A 26,693-nucleotide genomic window follows, 5' to 3' on the forward strand; every position below is an offset into this window, starting at 1 on the left:
GTATTTTCTATTCCCGAGCCTTGGCAAGGGGATATAAAACACACAACGAGTTTGATTTGAATCATATACCATCGCAAATCATGAGAAATTTTTTTTATCACATGTTTTACTAAGTAATTTCTTAATCCCAACTTTTTCTGTAAAAATTATAATTGTGAGCCCCACAACACATTATCAACAAGACGTATACAACTTTACGCATGGAAAAAAAGTTCCTTGAAGTATAACAAACAAACATTTCATTTTCGAACATCTTTTATGAATTCATGAAAATAATGATAATATCATTAAATGCTTTACATTTACAACTCAACACTTTTCAACTGAATAGTATTATTAACGTTTTTATTCTACGTCAATCAACCGCCTAAACCTACGTAATGTTTAATAATGGCATCACAACGCGTAAGAACACACATCGGAATATCAAAAAATTATCTCATGAGTGATACCCACCGCATATTCAGATAAACGTGATGATATTGCTTTACAGTACTTCCATTTGGTTTGTCTACAGCCCCGTATATACATACACAGTGTTTAAGGTAGCAAGGGACAGTTCAATATTTCTGTAAAATTGAGAGTTGCTGTACTTAAAGGCTTATGAGTGTTGCTAAAATTCATTAAATGATTACCATTCGTTAGAGGGGTGTCTCTTGTTGAAATTGATATGCAATATGTAGGCCCCATATGTTAGGTACGTGAGAATCAGAAGTAAAATGCGAAATATGCGGCTATGACTGTTGTGTTGACTTTACACAGTGAAATTGCAAGTTACAGACGGGAGGTAAAATAACACGAAAAGTAGGTGGATGGGACATTGTAAACTGTCCACCGCTACGTTTCTGGCATGTGATAGTGCAACATGCACGCGGTACGGAAGGTCAACCCTCTGTGGGGAATTAGTTGGGGGAGGTCTAAAAAGCTGAAAAATCTAGAAAAATTAGCAAAACATGAAAGGGTCAAAATCTCATAAAAACCAGAATGTAGAGAATTTTACACGTTTTGACTAGTAATTTTCTTCAGAAATTGGTGATTGGCATTATAAAGAGTTATTTAAAGGTATTTGTGCTGAATGGGACCTGAGGAAATTCTAGTTACAGAGTTCTGAAGACATGCATCCCTTGGCTACAATGAATTGTATAAAAAAAACTGTCCCCTGCCATCTAATTGTTCTGTGTTTAGATGACGGACTAGAATCATTTGAGGAATGTCAGAGAATTTTCAGCTTTATCAAATCATCACCAGAGGATGCTGGATTATTAGTTAACCAAGAAAAATCTATTTTCAGACCAATTCAAGACATTGAATGGTTAGGGATCAGGTGAAATTCAGTAAGATTTAGCATTTTTATTCTAGAAAGAAGAATCCAAGATGTCGAGTCTACTATTGTTCAGTTTCTTTCAGATTTACCAAAAGTTTCATCTAGGGCGCTTGTCAGAGTTGCGGGGGAAATAATTTTATTGCAACCAGTCTTTGGTAATATTTGGAAACTAATGACAAGATAATGCTACATGGAAATAGTTTTCAAAGTATCATGGGATAGTACACTGAATTTCAAGTTTCCTATAAAATTGATAAACGATTTAAAGTTCTGGTTAATAAATGTTCGAACATAAAATGACAAAGAACTAACAGTAACAGAAAGAGAAAGTACGTTTCTTTATTCAGATGCTAGCCCTGTAGGCAACTGGGCATTTACTGTGGGTTAAAATGAAAAAAAATCCGATTGATCAAATGTGGAATGAAAATGAAATGAGCAAAAATCGACTTGGCGAAAAATAAAGCGATAGAATTGGCTTTGATATAATTTAACGAAACGTATTTAACAAATGCGTCAAATGGTTTACAGATAATTAGAGTTGTGTGTATATTTTGCCGTCGGGCACTATGAAAGCTGATTAAAAAGAAATAGCATTTAACACATTCTTGTAATGCAGTGAACATACTATTTCAGTCGAGTTTCAGCAGATCACAAGTGACAAAAATCAGAAAGCTGATTATTCAATCAACCTGTAGATTATGAAGACTGTGTCTCAAAACAATTTTCTAGTTTCATTGATTTTTTATATGGTCTACATTCTGTTGACAGATTTGCTAATTAAAAAAACAAAAGATTGCCTATTTTTAATTCGTTGTTTTGAAATCCGGCTACGGAAGCTGTTAATTCATTTACTCAAGACTGTGGAACAGAAAACAATTGGTTAATTCGGGCCATTTCTTTTGTGACAAAAACCATTAAATATCTCTTTAATAGCAAAGTAAAGAGAACCTTGATGATCTGTTTCGTTTTACCCATATATTTATAATGATAAGTATTCTACTCATAAATATATCACAGATATCTTAGACTTCAGTGACGCGTCAGGAATTTACGTGCAAGGTCGGATAATCCACAGTGTTTGGTTCTAACCGATTTTTACCCTCAGTATTAGCTTTAAGACTTGATGCCAGGATTTTGTAATATAATGGTACGTATTATATGGCGTGTATACATATACAGTAGAACCTTGAACTCTGAGAATGGTACTGCAGATGTTGATGTAAATCCTAGTACATCAGCACTGGCGTCGGAAGCAAATAATTGAAAGTGAGGGGGGGGGGGGGGGGGCTAGCCAAACCCTCATGTAACCGAGCAGTAAGGAAATCTAAAAGACAGCCGTTTTGTTTAACTGATTTATTAAACGTTTTAAAGCATTGACCTATAAACAAGGAAAAATACATTAGACAAAATACAATTTTACATGTACATTCAATATGTTTTAGTTTCGATAATTTGTTCATAAAAATGCAACCGTTACTTCAGTATTCATTTATATGGTAAAACATGTTTTGTAGCAATTTAATATTAGAACTTACAAACAAGTTTCAGAAATTACAATGGCAAGATCACTATCATGGTATTAATGAAATATATAACTAAATATAATATTAACAAACCACAAGATGCAGCTGATATACACTGGATTGTCCGACGTCGTTTAAAATGAAATACTAGTACTGCCCAATTTTACTTAGTTTTAACGGTTACTTATACTAATAGATAATTAGAAATTAAAGAACCATACGCGCGCAATAAAACTTTAAATGAATAACATTTAAGAATAAACAGCACAAAACGAAAATAGAAAATCCAAAAACGAATAAATACATATGAAATAGATAGTAATAAATCTGTTCTACCACACTCAGACATATTGACAAGCAAAAAAATAAAAACCTTATTCCCAAAATCAAGATAGTCCTAATCCGGGGGGGGGGGGGGGGTGGGGGTGGGGTGGGGGGTATACCTGTGGTTCCAAAAAAAAAATTCTTAACTACAAAAATTTTCCCAAAATTACGAAATTCTTAATTGGTGCAAAATGCAGCCCCCCCCCCCCCCCCTGCGGTTCTGACGCCTATGATCAGTGTACTTCTGAATGATATAGATATTCATGTATATAGATATTTTTCGAATTGTTTAAGGTCCTGGTACATATTTGTAGAGTAGATGTTTGTTTTAGTTTAATTTTAGGTCTTGATACATCATTGTTTTGCAGATGTTTGATATGTTTTGATTTATGGTCCTGGTACTTAATTGTATTGCAGATGTTCTGTACATTGATTAGAATTACCCCAGTTAATTTTTATCACCTTTAGTTTTTAGTGACTCTTATTTGACATTGTCTATAGCAAAAAAGCAGAACAGTTGTTTACGAACAAGACTCTTTTCTATATATCTCGTACAAACTGTGCTACTTGTTCTGTAGCAATACTTCTCCGATATTTACTTTTATCAGATATTGATGAAAAGTCGGACGATTTATTTTAAGGTAAGTTACATTTTACATTTAGCAAGAAAAATTAGTCATACAAGCTTAGATTTAATAAGAAAACCTTATGATAAGATTTAGCCCCATAATTCGCCATTTTTTAAGTGTTTCTGGTACAATAAAATGTAAGTTATATTTTAGAGGAGTTGATGTAAAAAATATTTTTCACCTATTTATTTGATTTATTTGCACTCACTGGCAGCATATGACATCAGAAGTGACGTTTCTATAGTTCAATCAAAATCAGTCAAAAATTGACATTTTTCTTCTCTTTTTATGAATGGGAAATATAGATCGCATGCTTGAACAACGAAATTTTTTTGTCACTTATTAGCCTTGGCTAGATACATCTCTGATTAAAATATTTTGTTTGTTCAAACATGCGCTCTATGTCTTCTGTAAGAATAACTGCTTTAAAACAAGCTGTTTTATGCTACAAATGCAAAAATGGCGGAAATGGGTTGTCTTTACGATGTCATATTTCTAAATTGTGGGCAGTTGAATCAAAATGTAAAAAAAATTCTGTAAAACATCACATATATATCTGTACAAAGAAAACAAAGAATTACAGTAAAATTGATGTTGATCATTTTAGGGGGCCAGTTTAGGCCCATATCAAATAAAGTCCTTTCGAGTATCAAATTGTTTTATTAATAAATTTAGGGAATCAGCGATTAAATAAAATGTTAGAAATAATAAAGAAACTATTAGAATGAGTTCATGATGATAGTGAGAGTTCTCCTTCCAAATGTTTACTAGAACTGTTAACATTCATTTTTTAACACGTCAATCACTTTCGGTTTTGCTATTATGTTTTTACCCTTTAGTTGATCTAGCTTTTTGCAAGCAGAACACATTGACTCGCGAAATATTTCAGAGTTATTTAAAGAACCATATTTATCTTTTTCTCTCAAATATTGAGTATATAATTTTTCACTAGATCCAATTTCTTTAAGTTTTTTGGCCAATTTTTCCGGAGACGTAAAATCTAAAGCGTTTATGAAAGTTCCCTTAGGTAAATATTCACCTGCTTGAGGTGGACCATTTACAACTGGTATGATGCTCAAATTGTATTGATATAAGTTAAATACTTTTTCTGTGGAGTAATCTCTACAAATATTATTCTCGAAGGAGAAATAAAACTTATAATCCCTGGAGAAATTCTTCAGACACTCATTCATCGCAGGAGTTCGAACGCCGCACTTCTTTTTTCCACACGATCCAAACGTGTCAATATCTATGTACTTCTTTAATTGTTCGATGTATTCTTTACGACGAGATGGAGCAGGGCAGTGACCAGACATCCAAACACCGAATTTTGTCTTCTGTCGAAAAACCTCAGAGTAATTTCTATGTATACTTTTGTCCAGTCTTATGATTTTGCCATACGGTCTTGAAACGTCAGCATTTCTACGATAAGACATGGTCCATTCGAATTTATAGTCCCAGGCGGTATTTGGCCAATGTGTGAATGCTTTGTTTTCCAGAGTATTAAAAATCCAGACTTGAGATGTATTCTTCATGGGAGGAGTTCTTGGTAGAGTTGAATGAGTGAAGATAACACCACTACTTCTAAGTATATCAGAATGAACGGTTGATAATATACAGGTAGATCTAAAATTGTTACACTTGTTCGCTTGAAAATATGTCACTGAAGACTTTAAATAAAATGGAAGGTTGTACCACAAGATTACCAAAGTTTTGTTATTGATGGAATTTGATTCACCATTAAATGAAGTAGTTTGTGTGTCACTGTTCTTTATATGTGGATGAACATCAGTGAAATATATTTTTTCTGACGATGAAAAATATCCCAGAATAAAAACAAGAAGCAGCCCCGTAATACCAAACACAAGGAACGCCAAGTTGGTAGGCTTCATTTTCGACGAACCTAAATAAAAAAAAGATAACGCAAGTTATTGATGAAATACGTTTAAGAGATGTTCCTCATGGCCATCAACACAGCTAATAAAATGAGGAAAAAAATTCATTTGTTAAACAAACATAAGCGATTTGAGCTTTATATTCTTGTAAGTAAAGGTAGGTTTGAAATAAGTATAAAACATCATACATTATACATTATAGCATATCCATCTTAAGGTGGTATCGGACATTTCAATATTATGACGTTCTTCATATAGAAAAACACAATAAAATCAAGTTTATGCTTTTTTTAAACCCCAAGTTGCTACCTAACAGCGTAAAACAATGGGTTATAGCTTTTACTGGGAATCTGGAAGCTATTAGTCCGAATCCCTCGATCGCTTTAATTTTTTTTACCTTTTTAGAAATAAAAGACACCATATTTTGTTGTCAAATGCTGAAAAATTTGATAATTCTAAAACGGTGAAAGAATTTTTTTTATTACAATGTACTTTTATCCACACCATTATGGACATGTATCCAATACCACTTTAATCTGATTATTGGAGAGAAAGTTATAATTCAAGATACACTCGTACACGATTTTTCAAGTTCATTAAGAAGTAAACAGGTAAACTTCACCGTGAAGCTATCTTTTATCTCTTGTTCACATCGAACACTGACCTTTGAAGGTTTAAAGGGGCATGGTCACAATCATTTGCAATGCTTTAGGAATGCATTTGTAATGATCAAATGAAATTTGGGTGCCAGTCTCGTTGAGTTTAAAGCAAGATACAGGGCTCACAATTCTTTGTCGTGTAAACAAGGCTCGTGCCCTGTTTTTGTTTACATAGGTTCAATATACCAATAAAAAATCTTTTTAAAGCTGGTTTGTCTATCTTATTATTCATATAAAGCATAAATAAACAGTTCCTAACGATCAACACATTTAATTTAGGTCTAAAACAGTTACTGGAATTTTCACTTCAACATTCGAAATATAATTAATGTAAACAAACGCTTTGTTTACATTGCAAATAATTGTAAGCTCTGTTACTCGCTTTTACCTCATCAAATGACACTCAAATTTTGGTTGCCTTATAAAAATGACTTACGAAAGCATTGTAAACATTAAAATCGAAAAATTAATTTTTGCCCAAAATCGTGACCATGACCTTTTAAATATCATGAACTTTTTAGGTTTTATAGATTGAAATATAAACAAGTTAAAAAGTTTATAAGTTGTTTCAAATTTAAAAAAAAATGTGGTTTGACACAAATTTCTGAAATGCTGGGTCTAAGACGGGACGTTTTCGTACAGATCCTACTGTACCATTCATCAAACACAGCAATTATCACTCATCGAGTTCAACTTGTTTTACTTTTAATCCCCCGTTTCAAAGTTTTAATTTCAGAAAAATATCGCTGATGCATCTGTATACGCAAATGGAATATAAACCCAAATGGACCTAAAGATCATGGTAAAATTGATTTTAAGCAGCTCGTTTTCCATTACTAGTCGGGTTTGTTAAAAAAAATCTTCAACCAAATCTTTTCCGAAGCTTTATAGCAAATAAATCGATAATTGTTTCACACTTGGGAGAGGGGACAGGGGCATGTTTTGGGTGTGCAATACTCTCAGAATGTTTGTTTTTTTAGTTATAATACATATTAATATTAGTTAATACATATTGATAAGAAATCAATGTTTCCTATGACACAGTATAGTCCATCAGTATTTATCATCACCATACACATGTTCTTCTACCGACTGTTTGGGGGAGGGGGGGTTGGGGGTGGGGTCCGGGATCCCTGATGCAGGACGTCACAATCCTTGAAGTTCAGAATTACGTTGATTTTAAGTACCTATTAAATCACAATGAATTGTGAAGAGAAAATGTTTTTAAAAAAATATTTAACTGCTTTGTGGTTGATAATCTCATTGTGTGTACATAAAGAAAAACGATAAGTAATGCTCATATTCATGTTTGAAAAAAGACTGATAAGTTTATTTATTGATTAAAACATAGTCTTTCGGTGCGGATCTAGAGGGGTTAAATTAGGGGGTCGGGAAATTTGTAAATGAAAGGTGCCTATATGTGTATGGGATGTAAGATATTAATTCTTTCCTGGGTCTAAATTTGTTGTAAACACATTGAAAAATTGTATTTTAAATTGTCACTTTACTTTACTTGAAGTATGAAAAAATAAGTAACAAATCTCGAGATTTATTCATTTGAACTAATGAAAGATATCTTCATTTCCTACAATTTTTCCAAAACCGGCATTAAACAAGCTTTTGACATCCTCTTTTACATGATATCAAATTGAATATAAGTATTGGTTTTACTTTTTCCATAATTTAATATTGAATGTAAAGACATTTTTTCATTGACCACACAATTCTTTTAAAGCAGTAAAACAAGGGCTTTTTGGTTCTAGCACCGCAAAAACTCATTGGAATCAAATACTAAATCTTGATCATACAGGGAATTACGAAAAATAAATAAAAAAGAGGACCAGAGAATGTTTTCACATGTAAAATTTGTACGAAAGTGTGGTTCATAAAATAAGCATTTTGAAATGCAGAAGGTTTGATCACATTATGGGTCTAAATAGAGCAAAACGACGGAACAGATGGAGAATCCTACTTTTTTACGGCTGATTTTGTTATCTCTTGGTGCTCTCTGTACTTTGGAATGTGTAAAGATGAAATATTTCTACATTAAAAATATCGCTTAAAGACGGAGAGATGACCCAGAAATGGTTTTTTATGTACTTTTTCAACTTTTTTTTTTGGAAAAAAAAAACAAAGTCCAGTGATATAACAATGTTGTTTGAAACATTTTTTAAAACCACGTATCGTTAAGTCTCGTATAGCCCTCTGGTTTCGACCTGGATTAGTAAATGCAACCATAAAGTGTTTTTAGGTTCAAATCCTCTTGGTGATTCCTTTTAAAATCTTTTTTAACCTTTTTGCTTTGAAATGTATGCATTTTGTTATTACATAATGTTGAATTATAAAATACCGGTATATTTTATCTGTCGTTATTGATTTCTGTCGTATTAACAATGTTTTCTGCCCTCATTGCTTATAATTTAATATTTTTTGCTTTTTATTGTAGATAAAAACGGTCATTTGACCTTTAAAATGACGTAAAATTGTACAAAATTAAAACGTAACGCCAGACGTATTCACAGGATGAATGACCATCTTTAAGTTCTCCTTAAAGATAGCTTAAAGATGCTTAAAGGCAGCTTAAAGACGATCTTTAAGCCACCTTTTAGCTACCTTGAAGCTATAAATGTTCCTTAAAGATGGCTTAAAGATGGCTTAAAGAAAGCGTAAAGATGGCTTAAAGGCAGCTTAAAGACTATCTTTAAGCCACCTTTAAGGACAACTTATAGGTCCTTAATGTCCAAACTTCTTTAAGCTACCTTTAAGCTACCTTTAAGCCACCTTTAAGTCACCTTTAAGCCATTAAAAAATCTTTTAATTCAATATTGTACTTAATTTACCAACAAAATATATCAACTATATGATAATGATAGAAAAGGTATTAAAAACGGTTTTTGTTCTAGAAAATAAAATGAAAAAAAATAATAATCAAACCGCCCAAAACAAGGATTGAATCCGGGACCCTTCGTTTACCAGCATCACCTCGCTTCCTCCGCGCCACGGCTACTTACATTTTGAGGGAGGTTTTTATATTCTATATATCAGTAGATATTGAATCAATGTATTCAATGTGTATTTTTTACTTGAAAAAATGTTGACTTCCATTCAAATTGTAACAATCAATCATATCTAATTTATAAATTACATGCATGCATATATTTAGAATGAAATACGGAACTTGGTCTTCAGTGAAAAAAAATAGATTATACCATAATGGAAACCGTTAGGCTTATTTAGTAAATAAATTTAAACCGAGTAGATAAACGTTCATCTAATTCACAGCTAAATGAAATGCAAGGAAGAAGATGAAATCATTTCTTTTATTAAATGCATTGAAACTATTAGGGTATTAGTTCTACGCAATTTTCCCGGTTTTCATGATCACGGCGCCGTTCCAGTATGTTTAAACATTTACTTGTATACATGATTTTTAGACTATCAATTCTATAACAAACAATATTACCAATAACGGGTGACGTATTTACTGCATGTGGCAATTGGATATGATGTATACATATACTTGTACATACAATTGTATGATGTACCAGGCCGGGTATGTGACATGTTTACTCCTATACATATATATAAACAATTAACCCCTATTTATTCGCCGGTACAGGAATTAATAAGCCTCTAGATTTTACTCTTACATACATGTATCTTTAATTTGTAGACGTAACATTTTTAAAACACAGAGTTGAGAGATAAATCTTTGAAAATGAATTACAAATGTAAATAAACTTTTATTCACTAGAATTATCGTATACACGTTTATACGTACATACTAAGATTCAACGCCTTTAGAAACACTGACTTGCACTTGGGCACACGACACACCTGTTGTGTATATCTTGTATATTCTGTGTTAGTTCCAGGGGTTTTCTTAAGTTGGACAAACAATAGACTCTAATTAGATATACACAAACATGCACCTGGGCACAAGACACAACTGTTGTGTATATCTTGTATATTCTGTGTTAGTTCCGGGGTTTTTCTCAAGTTGGACAAACAATAGACTCTAATTAGATATACACAAACGAACAAAACTATGTCTAGACAAACAAAGCAGTAATATCCTGCCCGATATAACAAAGGCAGTTGAGAGTATTTTCATCTTTAACATGTATCTAGCAAGTCTAGAATTAGACCTAGAAATAATTAAAATTGAAAAAAATACATACCTTCAACCGATTATTAAATTAAATCATGCAGTTTTGGTTCATTATCTTTATTTTGTTTAATAACCGGATGAACTGAGAGAGAGAGAGAGAGAGAGAGAGAGAGAGAGAGAGAGAGAGATCGATTAATTTATAATAGGAAACAAACAACACAATCCAAATCAAAAAGGGAAAATCAAAATTCCTTTTTTTTGACCCCATTTTTCATATCTGCATCCATATAAACCCCTTTATGCCAATAATAAGCCTTTACAAGTCAAAGTTCATGGAATTTTCCTGAATCTTTGACATTTAAATGCATTACACAGACATTTAAAATGAGTAACGTTCCTCTTATTCTTATAAAAACTTATGAAGCATCAGAGGAACGTTCCTCTTTACCTAAACTAAAATCTCTACATTTCATATGAGGAACGTTCCTCTTTTCATTTCAACAAAAATCAAACAATATGTCGACATTTTCTCTACATTTCATATGAGGAACATTCCTCTTTTCACTTCAACAGAAATCTTCACAAAGAATCTGAGGAATGTTCCTCTTTTCACTTTAACAGAAATCTTCACAAGGAATCTGAGGAACGTTCCTCTTTTCACTTCAACAGAAATTCTGACAATTCATCTGAGGAACGTTCCTCTGTTCACTTCAACAGAAATCTTGACAAGTCATCTGAGGAACGTTCCTCTTTTCACTACTTTATATAAACTGAAATCCTGACAAAGCATCTGAGGAACGTTCCTGACTTGAAATCTTTACACTGTATCTTAGGAACGTTTCTCATTTCACTTCATCTGAAAGCTACATAAAGCATCTGAGGAACGTACAATCTTTCACAAGTTGATTGTTTACTTTTTACATGAAATCTGTATAAAGCATCTGAGGAACGTTCCTCTTTTTCCTTAAATTGAAATCTTTACAATGCATTCGAGGAAAGTTCCTCATTTCATTTAACAAAATGTTTACTTCTCACCCGAGGACTTCAAAACATTTCCTTTTTAGTATTTTAATCATTACGCAAAATGTGACTAGCAACAATCCTCTTTGTAAAACTAATAAAAGACAAATTGAAACAACGATTTTGACAAACCAAAAGTAAACTAATTAATCATTCTTAAGGAGACTCAGAGTCTCAACTGACGTCATCGTAAGACGTTGACTTCAAGGTGGATAACATCGATTTTGAAGATCTAGAAGAGGCGAAATGATTAAAATACTTCTGAACATTTTTCTAAGGATTCACTTTTTTTAAAAATAATTTTTATAATAAATAAATTTTAAAAATATAAAAACGTTACATGATAACCTGAATATTTGAACATTTTACTCTGCATTTGTGTTTTACGACATTGAAACTATTTCCTTTAAGTATTGTGCAATACCTTGTGCAGAGGGCGCAAAATTGTAAACCAGCGACTGACCTTAAGTTTATTGTTTCTATACCCCCCGCAAACAAAGTTTAGGGGGTATATAAGAATCACCTTGTCCGTCCGTCCGACTATCCGTCTGTTCGTCTTCTGTGCAATTGGACTTTTTAAAAAAGTTTTGCTTAAATTAATTGTAAATAATTGATGTGCGATTGTCAACATTTTACTGGAAAATCCTGATTTCATTTTTAATATCTATCATAATGCAAATTGATATGATACATTGCGGTGATTATTATTGCAGGGATGATTTTCACTAAAACCCCTATTGCACTTGTAGCTAATAAGCACAATTGAAATTTAGAAGACATGCTAATTATGTCACTTATTAAATAACTTGTTTAACAAGTGTGCAAAATTACTCCTGATAATAGCGGGTTTGCAGCTCATAATTTAACAATTTTAAATATAAAATCAAAAACTTTGTGTCAAGCCGCTGAAACAGCAATATGATAAATAAGATAAGGACTGATGAAAAAGGGTGCACACACACACACACACACACCGTAAACTCGAGGTCACAACTCTAAGCACATTATGAGCACTCAGTTGGAGCACAGTCATTTGTTAGTAAAAGTTTGTAGGAATGCAGTTTCACGCTGCAGGAGCTGAGTAGAAGCCCTTGGTCAACTGTCACATTTTCACCTTGTAAAAATTTAAAATACAACTGTACAATGTTTTTGAATTTCCCCGCGAACCCACAGCAATTCCAGAAATATAACAGTATCGTGAAACTCTGGGGGAATGCAATCTGGTGTGACAGGACCTAAGCTTTGAGAAAACAATCAGGTTACCAGAAATTTGCATTTGTCAAATTCTTTGAGCTGGATGATAGTAACAAACATTATTAGGATGTAAAATTTGAATTACAGTTCTCATATGAAATGCAATCATTATATTAATACACATGTAAATTATATTATCTTACACTAGCTAACAAATACCCCCACCCCCTTCCTAATAAAATCACAACATACATTATATTTCAATAGTGTACTCGTAGTTTTGATAAATCTACAAATCTACCTCAGGTATTAAGTAGGATATTTTAGGTAAAAAAAAACAACTCACTTTTTGGCTTTCTTGGAGTACCTCATGTTTATCAACTAGAAAATATCTAATATCAAAATACTCCAGTATATTCTGTAAATAACTTCTCAGCATGCATGGTCAATAGAAATGTCATGACCTAAAGCCCATATTCCTCTGCTTCATTTGGTTTGCTAATGTCACCGCCGGCCATTTCAAGCTGTTGTTACATGCACATGCTAAGGTCCTCTATCAGATGTCAATCACTAACTGGATGCTGATAAGATGTTTGGGGTGTGCTAATAATAGTAACTGTGTGAAATTTGAGAGCTTTCAACAGCAGATCACTGCTTTAGGAACAGATGCAAAATGTGGTCGCAAATTTAATTTAAAATCAAAGCTGCATGTGTACTTTATGAAGCAGAACAGAAATATTGTTTGGAAATTGCAGTTGCAAACTTTGCAGGATGCATGCATCAAGGTAATAAATACTTTTATTATATCCAAAAGTTTAAAATACATAACTGAGTTTCTTTTGCTCTTCTGCTATTTTACTACACTCAAGATTCTTGATTATCTGATATTTAAAAAAAATTATTGTAATCATCAAATTTTGAAAATGATGTGCAAAATTAAGATAAAATCATAATACAATGTAATGTTATAGGTAATGATGATTGGCAGTGTCAAAATATTTTGCCTGGTGGATTTTGATTTGAAATCACTGCATTTGAATTGTTTGCTGGTCTAGAGGATGGGGAGCATTAATTTGGACAGAGCTTGATCGGGATGGAAGATGCTTGAAGATTAAGGTTTGTTATTCTTAATTTAAAATTAATCTCACACTATAGCTGTCCTTCTGGAACTACTCCCACAAGGCTCTTTTGAAACAGCGTAATCTGCTAGCCACTTCTCATTTTACAGGTTATCAATTTCCCCTACAAGTGCTTATCAACAGACAACGCCATTGCTAGGAAAATGGCCCTCTTGGGACAAATGAATTCAGTAACACTATTAACTCCATTTACATGATGTGAGTTTTAGATCTTGCAAATCAGATTTTGTAAATAGGAAAATCATAAACAGATATTAGGTCATATGGAATAGGAACATGCTCTATTTAAGAAAAAGTTAAATATTAAATATATGATTAATCTGCCAAAATGAATAATCACACAATTGTAACCTGTACAAATGTGAAAGGATTAATCTAATGCGTGCACAGGGGCCCATTTCAAAAAGCAAACTTAAGACTAAGTTATATCTTAGGTAAGAACTTTTTCCTAAGTTCATTACTTATCCGTTTCACTATTCCAGTTGTATATTATGAATTTTAACTTTAAGACAGGTAAATTGATGTTTTAGGAACAAACTTAACATGGTGACTGTTTATATTACACATGTATATTGAAATGAATTATATGCACATTTAAGTTGAACAAAAATACTAGATAACGGGTATCATTAAGACTTTTTCACTTTACTTCTAATTTATTTAAACATGTTTTATTGAATAAATTCAATAGGATTGGACAACAGGCATAGCCTATGTATGTCCTCTCCTTGTAATATATCCACTTTACTTCTAAACTGAAAACATTAGAACTATCAAATTATTCATATATTTCTTCGATTAATTTCTTTGGTGTAGACTTTTAATTTTTACAATTTTTTTAGATTATCTGGTTGCACCCGCAGATGGATAGCGGGTATATAGTTATAGCTAGTGCACTGATGATAATTAAGTTATTCATGCCTGAGAATTACTGATATCTTAAAAAGGAATAAATACTGCATAAATACTCAATTAAAGAATGACTGGATGATTTGTCCTATCCCTCCACGAAATTAGCTTTTCTTTTAGGGGAGAAATGTTAGGTGTTTTCTTCATCTTATTTTTTTTTTGTCGGGGGAGGGGGGAAGGGGGGTAGGGGGTAGGAATTACCGCAAATTAAGTGATTTGGGAATACTCATGCTAAATCATCCATAATAATGTTGTTTCATTCAGAATTTTTGGCCTTTTATCCTCATTTCTTCTATCAGCCAAGATGCATTTATTTGCAGTGTTTTCTTTAAAAAAAAACAACACCACCCTATTTTTAAATCATGCAACCCTTTCAAGCAGGCACGTAGCATCAGCATAACTTTTTCTCACAGCAAACAATTTTCTTAAATTTACATATCAAAAAGTGACTAAACATGGAGTCCCCCCCCCCCATTTTTTAAGGAGCATGTAAAAAATTGAAGAGAATTTTGATAAACAAACATAAAGTCCTTAGTACATGTATAACAAATCAGAATTTATGATGAGCAAATATTCTGAATAATTTATGCTTCTAAATTTCAAACAAAAATAAGTATGACCAAGCTCATCAAGCTTATTTACTGAATTCTAGTATTCCCTTGCTGCAACATTAAATTGATAGGATGAACAGAATCTGAATTATACAGCTTTCTTGTTTGACGTGGTTAATAATTCCTGCTTTATTTAAGTTATGCAAATTCCATCTGCTCAGCTGTCTGGCTTAAAACAAATAATTTAGAGCTGTGAACCATTCTCATACTCACAAGAATGTTCGGCCTCGATAACAATAGCTTTGGGATTTGATGTGAAGTGTTAAGATCTGTCGCCATCCAAAAAAAATAATGCAATAATACCAATGTGTTTTAAGATTAGAGCAGAAATTCAAGAGTACATTGTTTATTGATGTTTGGTGGAATCAAATCAAATTCATGCTTAATTATCCTGCTTGGATTCTGTAAATGTTTAAACGTATTTAGGTATATAGGTATATATATCTGAAGAGAAATATTTGTTGTACAAATCTCTCTCTCTCTCTCTCTCTCTCTCTCTCTCTTGTGCTACATCTCTCTAATTTCTCTCTCTCTTTCAAGTTAAGCAGGGAAAAACTTATGTGACCTTTAATATACTTGGTATTTCTTCTTAAAGAATGTCAATACCTAAATGTATGTTTGAGAATTTGTGTGTTATTAACAAAAATAAGCATTACAAGCAGATCTTCATTATGAAATGAAATAACTTAGTTATTTAGCGAAGATGAGTTTTAATGCAAATATGTATTATACATAGATTCTATAGAAGATCTGGACATTCCCCCCTGGGAGGAAATCAATGAGGCCACAGAAAAGTTCAAAAACCATCCAGCTAGTCACACAGTATGAACAGAAGATAAACAGAACAGAGGATAAACCTTGATTCATGTCAACCATGTATCAAAGACCGAATTAAGTGAAAGTGGTTTCTGGAATATGCAGCTCTACTTGGGAACTCCATCCTGAATGTGATGGATGCGAGCTTTATGATTTTAGTAATTATAAAATCATATGCATTGAGACAATTATTAATATAGTTAAATTTTTAATTATATAAACATCTAATCCAATTACAAACTAAACTTGATATTTAATATAAAAAGAAATATTAAATTGGTATTCTTAATTACATGCCTATGTATTTTTATTGAAAACAATTAGTTAAAGTTTGATCTACAATACAAGATCAATTTTTGACACCAATTAATATACATGTATTTGCCGCTTAAAAAATACACAAGGGGCACCCAAAAATGCCGCGATATAAAATATTAAAAATTCAAACTCTTTTTTACTTTATTTCGAGTAATCAACTTAGAAAATTTTAGCTGATCATCATCGGGACTGAGCGATAGTCAAGTACTCGAGTACTTGTTAACATCCTTAATATTTACATAAAGTATAACATGTTTAAATGCCTATTTAATTTAAGATTACCGGTATTTTGCTTATTGCTGTTTTTACTTTCAAATGTAGGAAATTGGAACATTCTTCAGGTACCATGTAAAGGTTTCAGTTAAAGAGAAAAGAGGAACGTTCCTCAAGATTCCTCGTGAAGATTTCAGTTGTAGTGAAAAGAGGAACGTTCCTCAGATGACTTGTCAAGATTTCAGTTGTAGTGAAAAGAGGAACGTTCCTCAGATGACTTGTCAAGATTTCTGTTAAAGTGAAAAGAGGAACGTTCCTCAGATTCTTTGTGAAGATTTCTGTTGAAGTGAAAAGAGGAACGTTCCTCATATGAAATGTAGAGATTTTAGTTTAGGTAAAGAGGAACGTTCCTCTGATGCTTCATAAGTTTTTATAAGAATTAGAGGAACGTTACTCATTTTAAATATCTGTGTAATGCATTTAAATGTCAATGATGCAGGAAAAATTCCATAAACTTTAACTTGTAAAGGCTTATTTTTGGCAAAAAGGGGTGTAAATGGATGCAGATATGAAAAACAGGGTAAAAAAAAAGGAATTTTGATTTTCCTTTTTTGATTTGGATTGTGTTAAACATAATTAAAAATAATTTCATACACAAATTTAGATACAGAGACTGCGCTCACCCCTACAATAATTTTGAAAAAAAAAAATTAAAAAGAATTTTATAACGGCATTCTGTGTCCATCGGAGCGTTGTTGATGATAGCGATATGTGTTTAATGGCACGAAAAATAAAACCGCCTGGAACATCCCCTCCCCTTCCTTGGAAATTATATCATCACTCGGATCACCCCCTCCCCTCCCTATAAAAGTATAAAAGAGCTTTTGCATTTAATACATGTTTTTATTGTTCAGTTTGATCAAACCTGACTTAAAGGGAACTTAAAGATGGTTTAAAGACAACTTAAAGGGAGCGTAAATCCCACTTAAAATGCTTAAAGGTAGCTTAAAGATGGCTTAAAGGTGACTTAAAGAAGTTTGGACATTAAGGACCTATAAGCTCAGCTTAAAGGTGACTTAAATGTGGCTTAAAGATTGTATCTCCTTTAAGCCACCTTTACGCCACCTTTACGCCACCTTTAAGGACTTGCTTAAAGATTGTTTTTCGCCCTGTGATTGATACGTTTTTGACGTTAGTCTTACTATGACGTAGGCAACATTCTTTATACGATATAAAATAATATTTTAGTCAATCAGAAAGCGAGTGACAGCCAGAATTAAATTATTATGATTTACAATATAGCTGAATTAGAATAAATATGCTTTAACGTTTCCTTTATAACTATTATCGGTTTTCCCCTCATTATCCTTTTTAGAAAGCTTGTAATTTTTTTAATAGTCGGAATGGACATGTACTTCAGCTTTAAATCCCAAACCCAATTCAAATGACTAACAACGTATACGAGGCCGGCCATTTTGAAATTTTAAACTTTTTAATCGTAATCTCCCCATAATGAAAAGACGAAACTTTTCGTTTTGTCAAAATATCTGTGGTAAATGATTCAGTTCATTTCATATTTCAATCAATAGAAAGTTTATGCATAAATTCACTGAGGGTTTGTATGAATTTCATTTTTTTAAATATCCTTATAAAACATTCCTTTGATGGAGTATTTTCATTTGACACCCCTTATAAAATGATATCGGGATCAATTTGGTCGTTATACATTAAATACTTAAAACAGGGTTTATTTACAGATGGAAACTGAATTACAAACAATGCTTCCTATAAGTGAATTACAAGTGAAATGTACCCCTCTTTCTCTCTCTTTCTCTCTCTCTTTCTCTTAGTTTCTTTAAACAAATGTTGTGTAAACAAAATGTTTAAACTGTCTGATAAAGATGGAGTAAAATATTTAAGACAAGATCACTGAAGGAACTCTATCCAAATGTTTAAAGTGTCTTATAAAGATGTCGACAAAAGATATGACAAGATCATCGAAAGAACTTTATCTACCAATCCACTGATTCTACGCGCTACAAAAATGAATATACCACATGCACAGTGTAGGAACGGAAGTGTACGGTTTCAGGTAACGCTTTTTGTCAAAGCGAATAAACAAATAAAAGAGTAGCTCTGAGATCAGTCGAAGATTTTAATCAAATGAATGGAAAAGTTAAAAAAAAAAAACAACCTTCTTTAGCAATCCAATACGTCATGGTAATAAACTGGCACAAGTATAACAATTTCTACTCCTTTTGCAACACACGATTTTCAATCAACATATATTCACATTTCAAAATTGAAATGATCAGTATGTACGAAATACGATCATTAGGACTAAAAAGGGGACATGTAGAGGTAGACATACACCTTAAGAGAGAAATCTGACCTGGAGTTTGATGTCATTGCAAATAAAAGTTTTTAAAAATCCTCAGAATATCAAGAGTTACCACTTGTAATTATTTTATACTGTATGCGTAGCACAAACTTAAGCACATATTTGGGATTATACTATACGCATAGGTCTTTAAATAAACATTGGTTTCGAAAGGTAAGTTAACTCAGTAGAACGACTATTGTATGAATGGACTGTGGCAACGCAATTTGAAAAAATGAAACCTTTTTCAAAGTACGTTTAAATCGTCAATTTTAACAAACTTTGATTAGAAAAATGATAAGGGTTAATGTCGAAACATTTTTTTTTACTTTTATATACAATAATTGACTGTTTTAGAATTTTTTTGGCTCAATGAAATATATTTTTCAAAAAAACCAATGTATGCTCTGCTTACTTAATAACAGGTTCTCGATTATAACTATTTTACTTTTCTCAAAAGCTTACGTATTTTGACAATTTAAACATAAAAAAAGAACTGGGGAGATTTGAATAAAAATTATAAATTAAACTGCATCGCTGAGCAACTGTATTTTCCGTTTTTGGGATATGCAGCAAATGTTGATTTGGTACATTGAGCTATGCCACAAACGAACGGATTTACATATGTTGATAATGGAGATCAATGTATAACATACTGTGGAATTATTTAATTCGTGGAGCTTATTTTCGTGGATTGTGACTTTTTTTGTTAATTCGTTTGGATATAATTTTGTGGATGCGTTGGTTACTGTTTCAATAACAAAAATAACTGTTTCTAAAATTGTTTTCGTTGAGGATTTAAATTCGTGGGGGAAGGGTTACCAACAAAGACTACGAAAATTGAGCTACCACGAATTCTAATGCTTCCACAGTATATCAACTGGCCTCAGGTACATGTTCTTATCAACAAACATGATGTTAAAAAGGATAAGTTAGTGATGTTTATCAAAAACAATATGATCTTTTAAAAGATGAGTGCGAAAAAACCCACACACCCTATGCTTAATTTTTCGTCTATAATAATCGAATGGTTGTCAATGTAACATCATGAAATCTAATGAGTTTTATCATTTATTCAAATACTACTTAAAGCACAATGCTTCTTATTCTTTTTCCGTTTTGTTGTTCAATAGTGCTTGGGGGTGTACTTCATTACGACCACTATTGAAATATATTATTTCAATAGTGGTTAAGGATGTGTTTTATTTCAACCACTATTGAAATAGATTATTTAAATATTGGTTAGGGATACCGTTTATTTCAACCACTATTGAAATAAAGTATTTAAATATTGGTTAGGGATAGCGTTTATTTCAACCACTATTGAAATAAAGTATTTCAATAGTGGTTGATGATGCATTTCAGTTTTTTGTCTATTATTATGTTTGTTGTTTGTTTGTAACACTTCCCTTTCTGCTAGGGAAGTTCTTAAAATTAAAAGTATGTCTTATGAGATGATGAATTCCTTTTTGATTATGATGTTCTTTGATTTACCTCTATATGGTCATAGTTCCCATACCACCTGTCATCTGGAACTGAAAGGGTTATGCACAGTCGGAATAATAGGCATTAAAATGACATGCATCCCTACTAGTACTACTATTGAAATATTTTATTTCAATAATGGTTGTAATGAACCTTAACCACAATTAAAATAAATTATTTCAATAGTGGTTATAATGAAATGCATACCTAACCACTATTAAAATAATTTATTTCAATAGTGGTTATAATGAAACGCATACCCAACCACTATTGAAATTATTTATTTCATTCAATATTGGTCATAATGAAGTACATCCCCAACCACTATTGAAATTATTTATCTCAATAGTGATACTCATTATGACATATATCTATAATGATATATTTGCTATAAATTAATATTTTGATATGCAGCGGTTTTGAATAAAAGTTCTGGCAATTTATAACGTTGTCTTTAAGTACAAATAATTTACAATTTTCATAAAACATGATATATCTATAGAAAGAGAAAGGTAAAGAAAAAAATATGAAAACAATTCTCTATGTTAATCTCCGAGGATTGGTTATTTCTGCACATCAGTGAAAATCCAAAAATAAGTACATTCATTTCATACTTTGATTATTATTACCGTAAAATATGCAAGTCTTCAGTACCTTAATTGTGAATTTGAAATTGTTTGTTAGATAAAAATAAATGTATATGCATGTATATTTGCAAGAATTGGTTATTTATTTCTACACAGCAGTGAAAATTGTAACATAATTTTGTATTTGAAATTATTCGTTAAATTTCTTGCATTTCAGAATAGTTTGCAAATGTGATATACAACTTTTTCCTTTCCAAGTGTGTTACAATAAGGATTACTTCGTTATATTTTTAAAGTAATTCATTCCCATCTACGATTGAAAAAATAAATTTAATAGTAGTTGAACTGTAATGGTGTCTGTAAAGTAATTCTTATATACATCCCTTACTTCTATTAAAATCATTTCTTTAGTAGTAGTTGTATTTTAATACTGGTTGCAATGTGATTCTTCTAATGAGATATGTCCCCAACCACTATTGAAATAATTTATTTCAATAGTGGTTTTATTTCAATAGTGGTTACAATGTGATTTTTCTAATGAAATACATTCCCAACCACTATTGAAATAATTTATTTCAATGAAGGTTTTATTTCAATAGTGGTTGCAACACAGCCGTATACTTTGCGTTTTGTCCTACTGTTCACACTTCCTTATTAAAATATTTCCAAAGTGCAGGACACTCTAACATAACACTTTTAATATCATTTAACTCTTTGGCAAAACCTTAATAAGATAAATTTCATTTCACCTCGTATTGTTTTAGTTATAGTGTACTTTGCTGTCAGCATTTTCTTTCATTCGCAATTTAAGACCTCTTGTAATAATAACATTAACGCTTGTTCTCGTTTTTGGCCTATTCATAATGTTCATAATCTCATTGCTATGTAATTCCTTGGTATAAAGTTTAATCTCATTACTATTTTGACAGTTGGAGATGTATTCTGTTAAACAAACTGTATTGCAGTAACCCATGCTACTTAGTTTAGTTTTTGTTATTATCTTCATGATGTCTTGTTTGTCAAATACTGATCTTAACTTGTTGAACTAGTAGTCCATCCTATTGCTGGTCTTTGGTTCAAGTTCTACAGATTTGAGTGTTTCCGTTGTTGCCGATAACATGTTTAATCACTTACTAGGGATAGGGATAAATCCAGTATCCCATCACTATTTCTAATCTTTATAGTCATCTATCTACATCTATCAAATATTATTCCCTCTTTTTCTTATGGAGACTTTTAGCTAATTTATAGCTCTATAGAAACATCCAGATTAAAATCTGCTCGCCCTGTTTATTGATTGGTCGAAAGCTGCAACGGCTGAAACTAACAAGAAACTGACAGGACAGAAATTGACACGCCCTGTTTATCGATTGGTTAAAACCTACAGGAACCTAAGAAAAATCACGGCCTGCACGAAATACTGATACTGGTGTCAGACTCCAATTCTCACAGGAGACGATTTGACTGTTTCTTTTAGCTAACGTACTTAATATGTACATTAACAGTAATGTAGTGAATTTTTCTTACTTTCTATAATCAATTTATTAATTAGTTAAAAGAAAGATGTTAATACAAAAAAAAGGCTTTCTTTGATGATTTATGCGGTTTATGAAGGTAGCGATTATTGCAAAAAAAAGAAAAAAAAAGAATTAACATTGCGCGCTAACGCAGGTCATATCACAAATGAATCACCAAAGAAAGCAAGTATTTAATTGTTAAATTATCAGTATCAATATTATATCATCACTTGCATTACTATTGCACCGGTATTCATCTTGCCAGTCACATTGCCAATCATCTTGTACCTTGCACATTTCTTTACACTTTCGGTAGAATGCCAAGCGGTGAACTTTATTGTCACGACCACCAGTAATTCTCTTTTCTTGCATTCATTTAACATGCGTGTCCCTTCTCTAGTAAGTCATGGTTTTTATCCACAGACGTCAAATTCTTTATACATGTTGATTAAAAGTACCTGTGTTTAATTCCTATGGAATGGGCTTATATATGATCTAAATACAGGATATATCCATTACAACAACAACTGTTGTAGAAACAGAGGGACATTAGTGTGTTGGACCGAATTCTGCTTGCAGATAATTCAAATTTTTCTTAAGCTCAAACGCATACTTAGCATTATTCAACTATAAACATCTAGGGCCTCCTGAAGGCATGGTTCACTAAAGTCTACCGTTGCAATGATTATAAGAACCGGTATGCATTTTACAAGTTCAAATATTTCATAGAAGTTGTCAGGAAGAAGCATTAAGTTCTAGCTTAATCTACTACATTGTGGACCTCGTCTAGAATTTAATGCCCATGTCAGCTTCAGACTTAATTTTTCATCATCTCAAATCCAGCCAACTATATTGCTTTGGTCTTATCAACATCTCAAATATCACCCATTGCCAATAAGATGTTTTTCCTCGTGTCACCTACAGACTTACTGCAGCACTTCCAACATGCAGTAATTTAGGTACTACTTTATTTACCAGCTACTTGTTCATCTCGACTCACCTTCAAGTTTAATCTTGTTTTTTTGTGAGTAAAAACATCACAGTATGCATCTCAATGCAAGGAATTTAAGCTTAAACATGTACCATAGTACAATTACTCCTGATTTTCACAAATAATCAAGTTGGTAAGGCAACTACTTCTCCAACCAGCTAGTTGGATTCAGCTATTTGACACACGTTTTAACAAATTATTTCATGCATGACCACATGCGAAGGCCACTCGCCTAGCTTCTTTAATTACCATCACATTATCACTGTCCGGAGCCTATTCATACTTCAACTCTACAATAGTCTTTCAAATTTCAAATACAAATTTAGTCTACTTGTTTGGGGACAACATGTTCAGGTACACAACTCATCTAGACTTATACTTTTCAAGACACTTTGTCGCAAGATGGTGGTTTAAATGTATGTTGTACTATATCAATCCAATTGGTTGTGTAGTGTTTTAAGTATCAGGCTTGTGAACTGCTTGGGATTTTTATTAATGTTTACGGAATCAATCTTTTTGAAAATAATTTTTTATATCCAAATTGCAAATTATTTAACCTATTTGGCCTTTATACTATTTCCATCATAATGTCATAGTCATGTAATTTTCTGCTAATTTTAGATATTTCAAGATGTAGCGAGTCATCTTAGAGCACAGAATCAAACTTTATTTCAGATCATGGTTGTACTAACCATTGCTAGCTCCAATCATACCACATTTACATTTACAAGTCAGGATTTATGCATACCTAAAATTGGCCCTTAATATAAACAAGTGATGGATACAATACAAAGGGTCCTAATGCCTTTGAGCTTGGATACACTGAATAAAAAACCCAATCATTTATACAATAGTATTCTAGCAGATTTGCTAAACAATGTCACGTTAATATTACATCTATTTAATCTTTATGGCTTCATGGATTTAAAAGTTTGACAAAATTTTATAATTATCTATTAACTAATTTTAAACATGTTTAGCATACAGTGGGTTAATATCCCAACACATCAATTTTAAGTCATCACCAAAAACGCCAGTCTGTGTTCAGCTGTTGTCTTTTATAAATAACATCGAGTCATTGTGTTCTGCATAGCAATTTCTCTCACATAAGTGGTAACAGCCTTAAATGCGTTTTTCTTATACTGATGAGTACATTCCTTTTATCATGAAACGCATTTGTTAACGCTGAGAGTATATGAAAAACATTCAATAAAACATTTTCATAAGGAAGTAAGAATGCAACTGCAGAACACTTAATATCATCAAACGGCATGAAAAACAATTTTGAACTTTGTTCTGGTGGATAATTTACAGACAAATGCACAGTGTCAATGAAATACACATTTCCTTGTTATCTGTTATATTGAAAGTTAACTATAAATTGAATGATAACAATGATCAAAATTTACAATATACTTAAAAATTCTATCGCATTAAGCGAAAAATGTACTTTGTTCTCTATTCGATAATTGCAAGTACTAACATTGGTACATGATTCCTCTTCACAAAGGGAAACGCAAAAATAAAGTTTCCTATTAAATTGAGCAATGTAAGCTTTTGAAAAATGCATAAAACATCAAATTTAATCATCTTCTCTGAACACTTTACCTCAACTGATTCTGTTTTGTTCTGTTTTTCCCCTAAAAAGTATTCTGTTCTAGTAAAGTGTTGCAGAGATTAAACGGTAACAATATCAGTAATAGCTCTAAAGGATTTGATATAATTTAAAACAAAATAATCGCCCCTGGAGGTCGGTATCCATTTCTACTATTTTTTTAATATGATACACAGGTTAAAAAGTGAAGGACCTTTGGCAACATTAACTGTTTATCACTGAAAATGCCCCTTTCAAAAAGAAAAATCCAGACACATATACGTTAATCGCTGAAAATGCCTAATTCTTTGTTACCTTTTAATTTAAATTTTGAAAATATTTACATCCATCAAGTATTATTCACTAGTATGCTTCTTAAGTGTAATTTACATCTCTATAGTAACTGAAAAGGCTGCAATCTGCAAGCTACATGATCTAATTCTAACTAGTTTTATCAACTGGTCAAAACTTTTATCAATCTAAAAAAAATTTACGGACTGTACAAAATAATCAGGATGTCAGACTGAAATCCCATATTTCTTTTGTCTATTTTACTGATGTTAAATTTTTAATTGGAAACCCTTGTACCAACAGAAATACGCAAGTCTTTAGTATCAAAATATATTTTGTTTGTTTGTGCTTTGAATTGGTCATAGTATGAATGTTATCTTAGTAATCTTTAACACACGATAAAAAAAAAAACCATGAACTTTATTTATTTTACAACGATTGGTAAGCAAGTTCTGCAACTTATATTAATATCTCTCGTTGGCACGGATGTTAGCGCAAATGGATCATTGGTATGGGAAGAAGCCGCAGTACCCGGAGAGAACCCACTTGTCCAAACGGGCGACCAAGTTACCGCGATAGACTTTATAAGGTTAAAGGGACAGGTAACAATAATTTATTATAAATCGATCTATCGTTCATTTGTCATATCGAAGGTCTAAAATAATGTCATGCTAGTATTTCTATTTCATTTGAAAACACGTTAAAATAAATAAGCATTTTTAAAGTTTGTTTACGTTTAATTTAAATGGATTTGAAATTCAGTTGTCTTCGTAAAAAGGGTAACTTGGTAGATATATATATTTAAGAAGTAGCTATTTTTAATCAGATTCCAAATTTTTCAATACTTTATTAATACTAAGATGACTTTTTGCAAACTATATTTTTTCTAAATAAATTGAATGGGATAACAATTGTATAAATGATACAGTAGAAAAGAAAAAACAACCTACTTTTAAAGGCTTCACAAACGTTACACCACACAACCAAATTGATGAAATATAATTTTGGTGTGAATAAATGTTTTTTAGATGGAAATGAATAATTCGAAGCGCAAAACCGGGAAGGAAACGGAAAACTTGTAATGACATACAATTGCAAGTTACATTTTAGCTCATACAGCTGGTATTTAATATACAAAAAGCTCGTCGATTCTTTAAAACCTC

General features: G+C 32.0%; 1 protein-coding gene and 1 long non-coding RNA gene across 2 annotated transcripts; one reads left to right on the forward strand and one right to left on the reverse strand.

Annotated features, from left to right (window-relative positions):
- Positions 1-3,369: 3,369 nt before the first annotated feature.
- Positions 3,370-26,693, reverse strand: LOC128179290 (4-galactosyl-N-acetylglucosaminide 3-alpha-L-fucosyltransferase 9-like). Its single transcript, XM_052846679.1, has 2 exons — positions 26,481-26,693; positions 3,370-5,703 (listed from the first exon to the last, which is right to left on the reverse strand). Exon 2 carries the CDS (start codon positions 5,690-5,692, stop codon positions 4,577-4,579), a length of 1,116 nt encoding a protein of 371 aa, XP_052702639.1. The 5' UTR covers positions 5,693-5,703; positions 26,481-26,693; the 3' UTR covers positions 3,370-4,576.
- LOC128179291 (uncharacterized) lies at positions 12,987-17,307 on the forward strand. The gene is made up of 3 exons (XR_008243059.1): positions 12,987-13,464; positions 13,651-13,795; positions 16,075-17,307. It is a non-coding gene; the product is annotated as an uncharacterized LOC128179291 (long non-coding RNA).

Source organism: Crassostrea angulata, chromosome 4, assembly GCF_025612915.1.
Source record: "Crassostrea angulata isolate pt1a10 chromosome 4, ASM2561291v2, whole genome shotgun sequence".
NCBI lineage: Eukaryota > Metazoa > Mollusca > Bivalvia > Ostreida > Ostreidae > Magallana > Magallana angulata.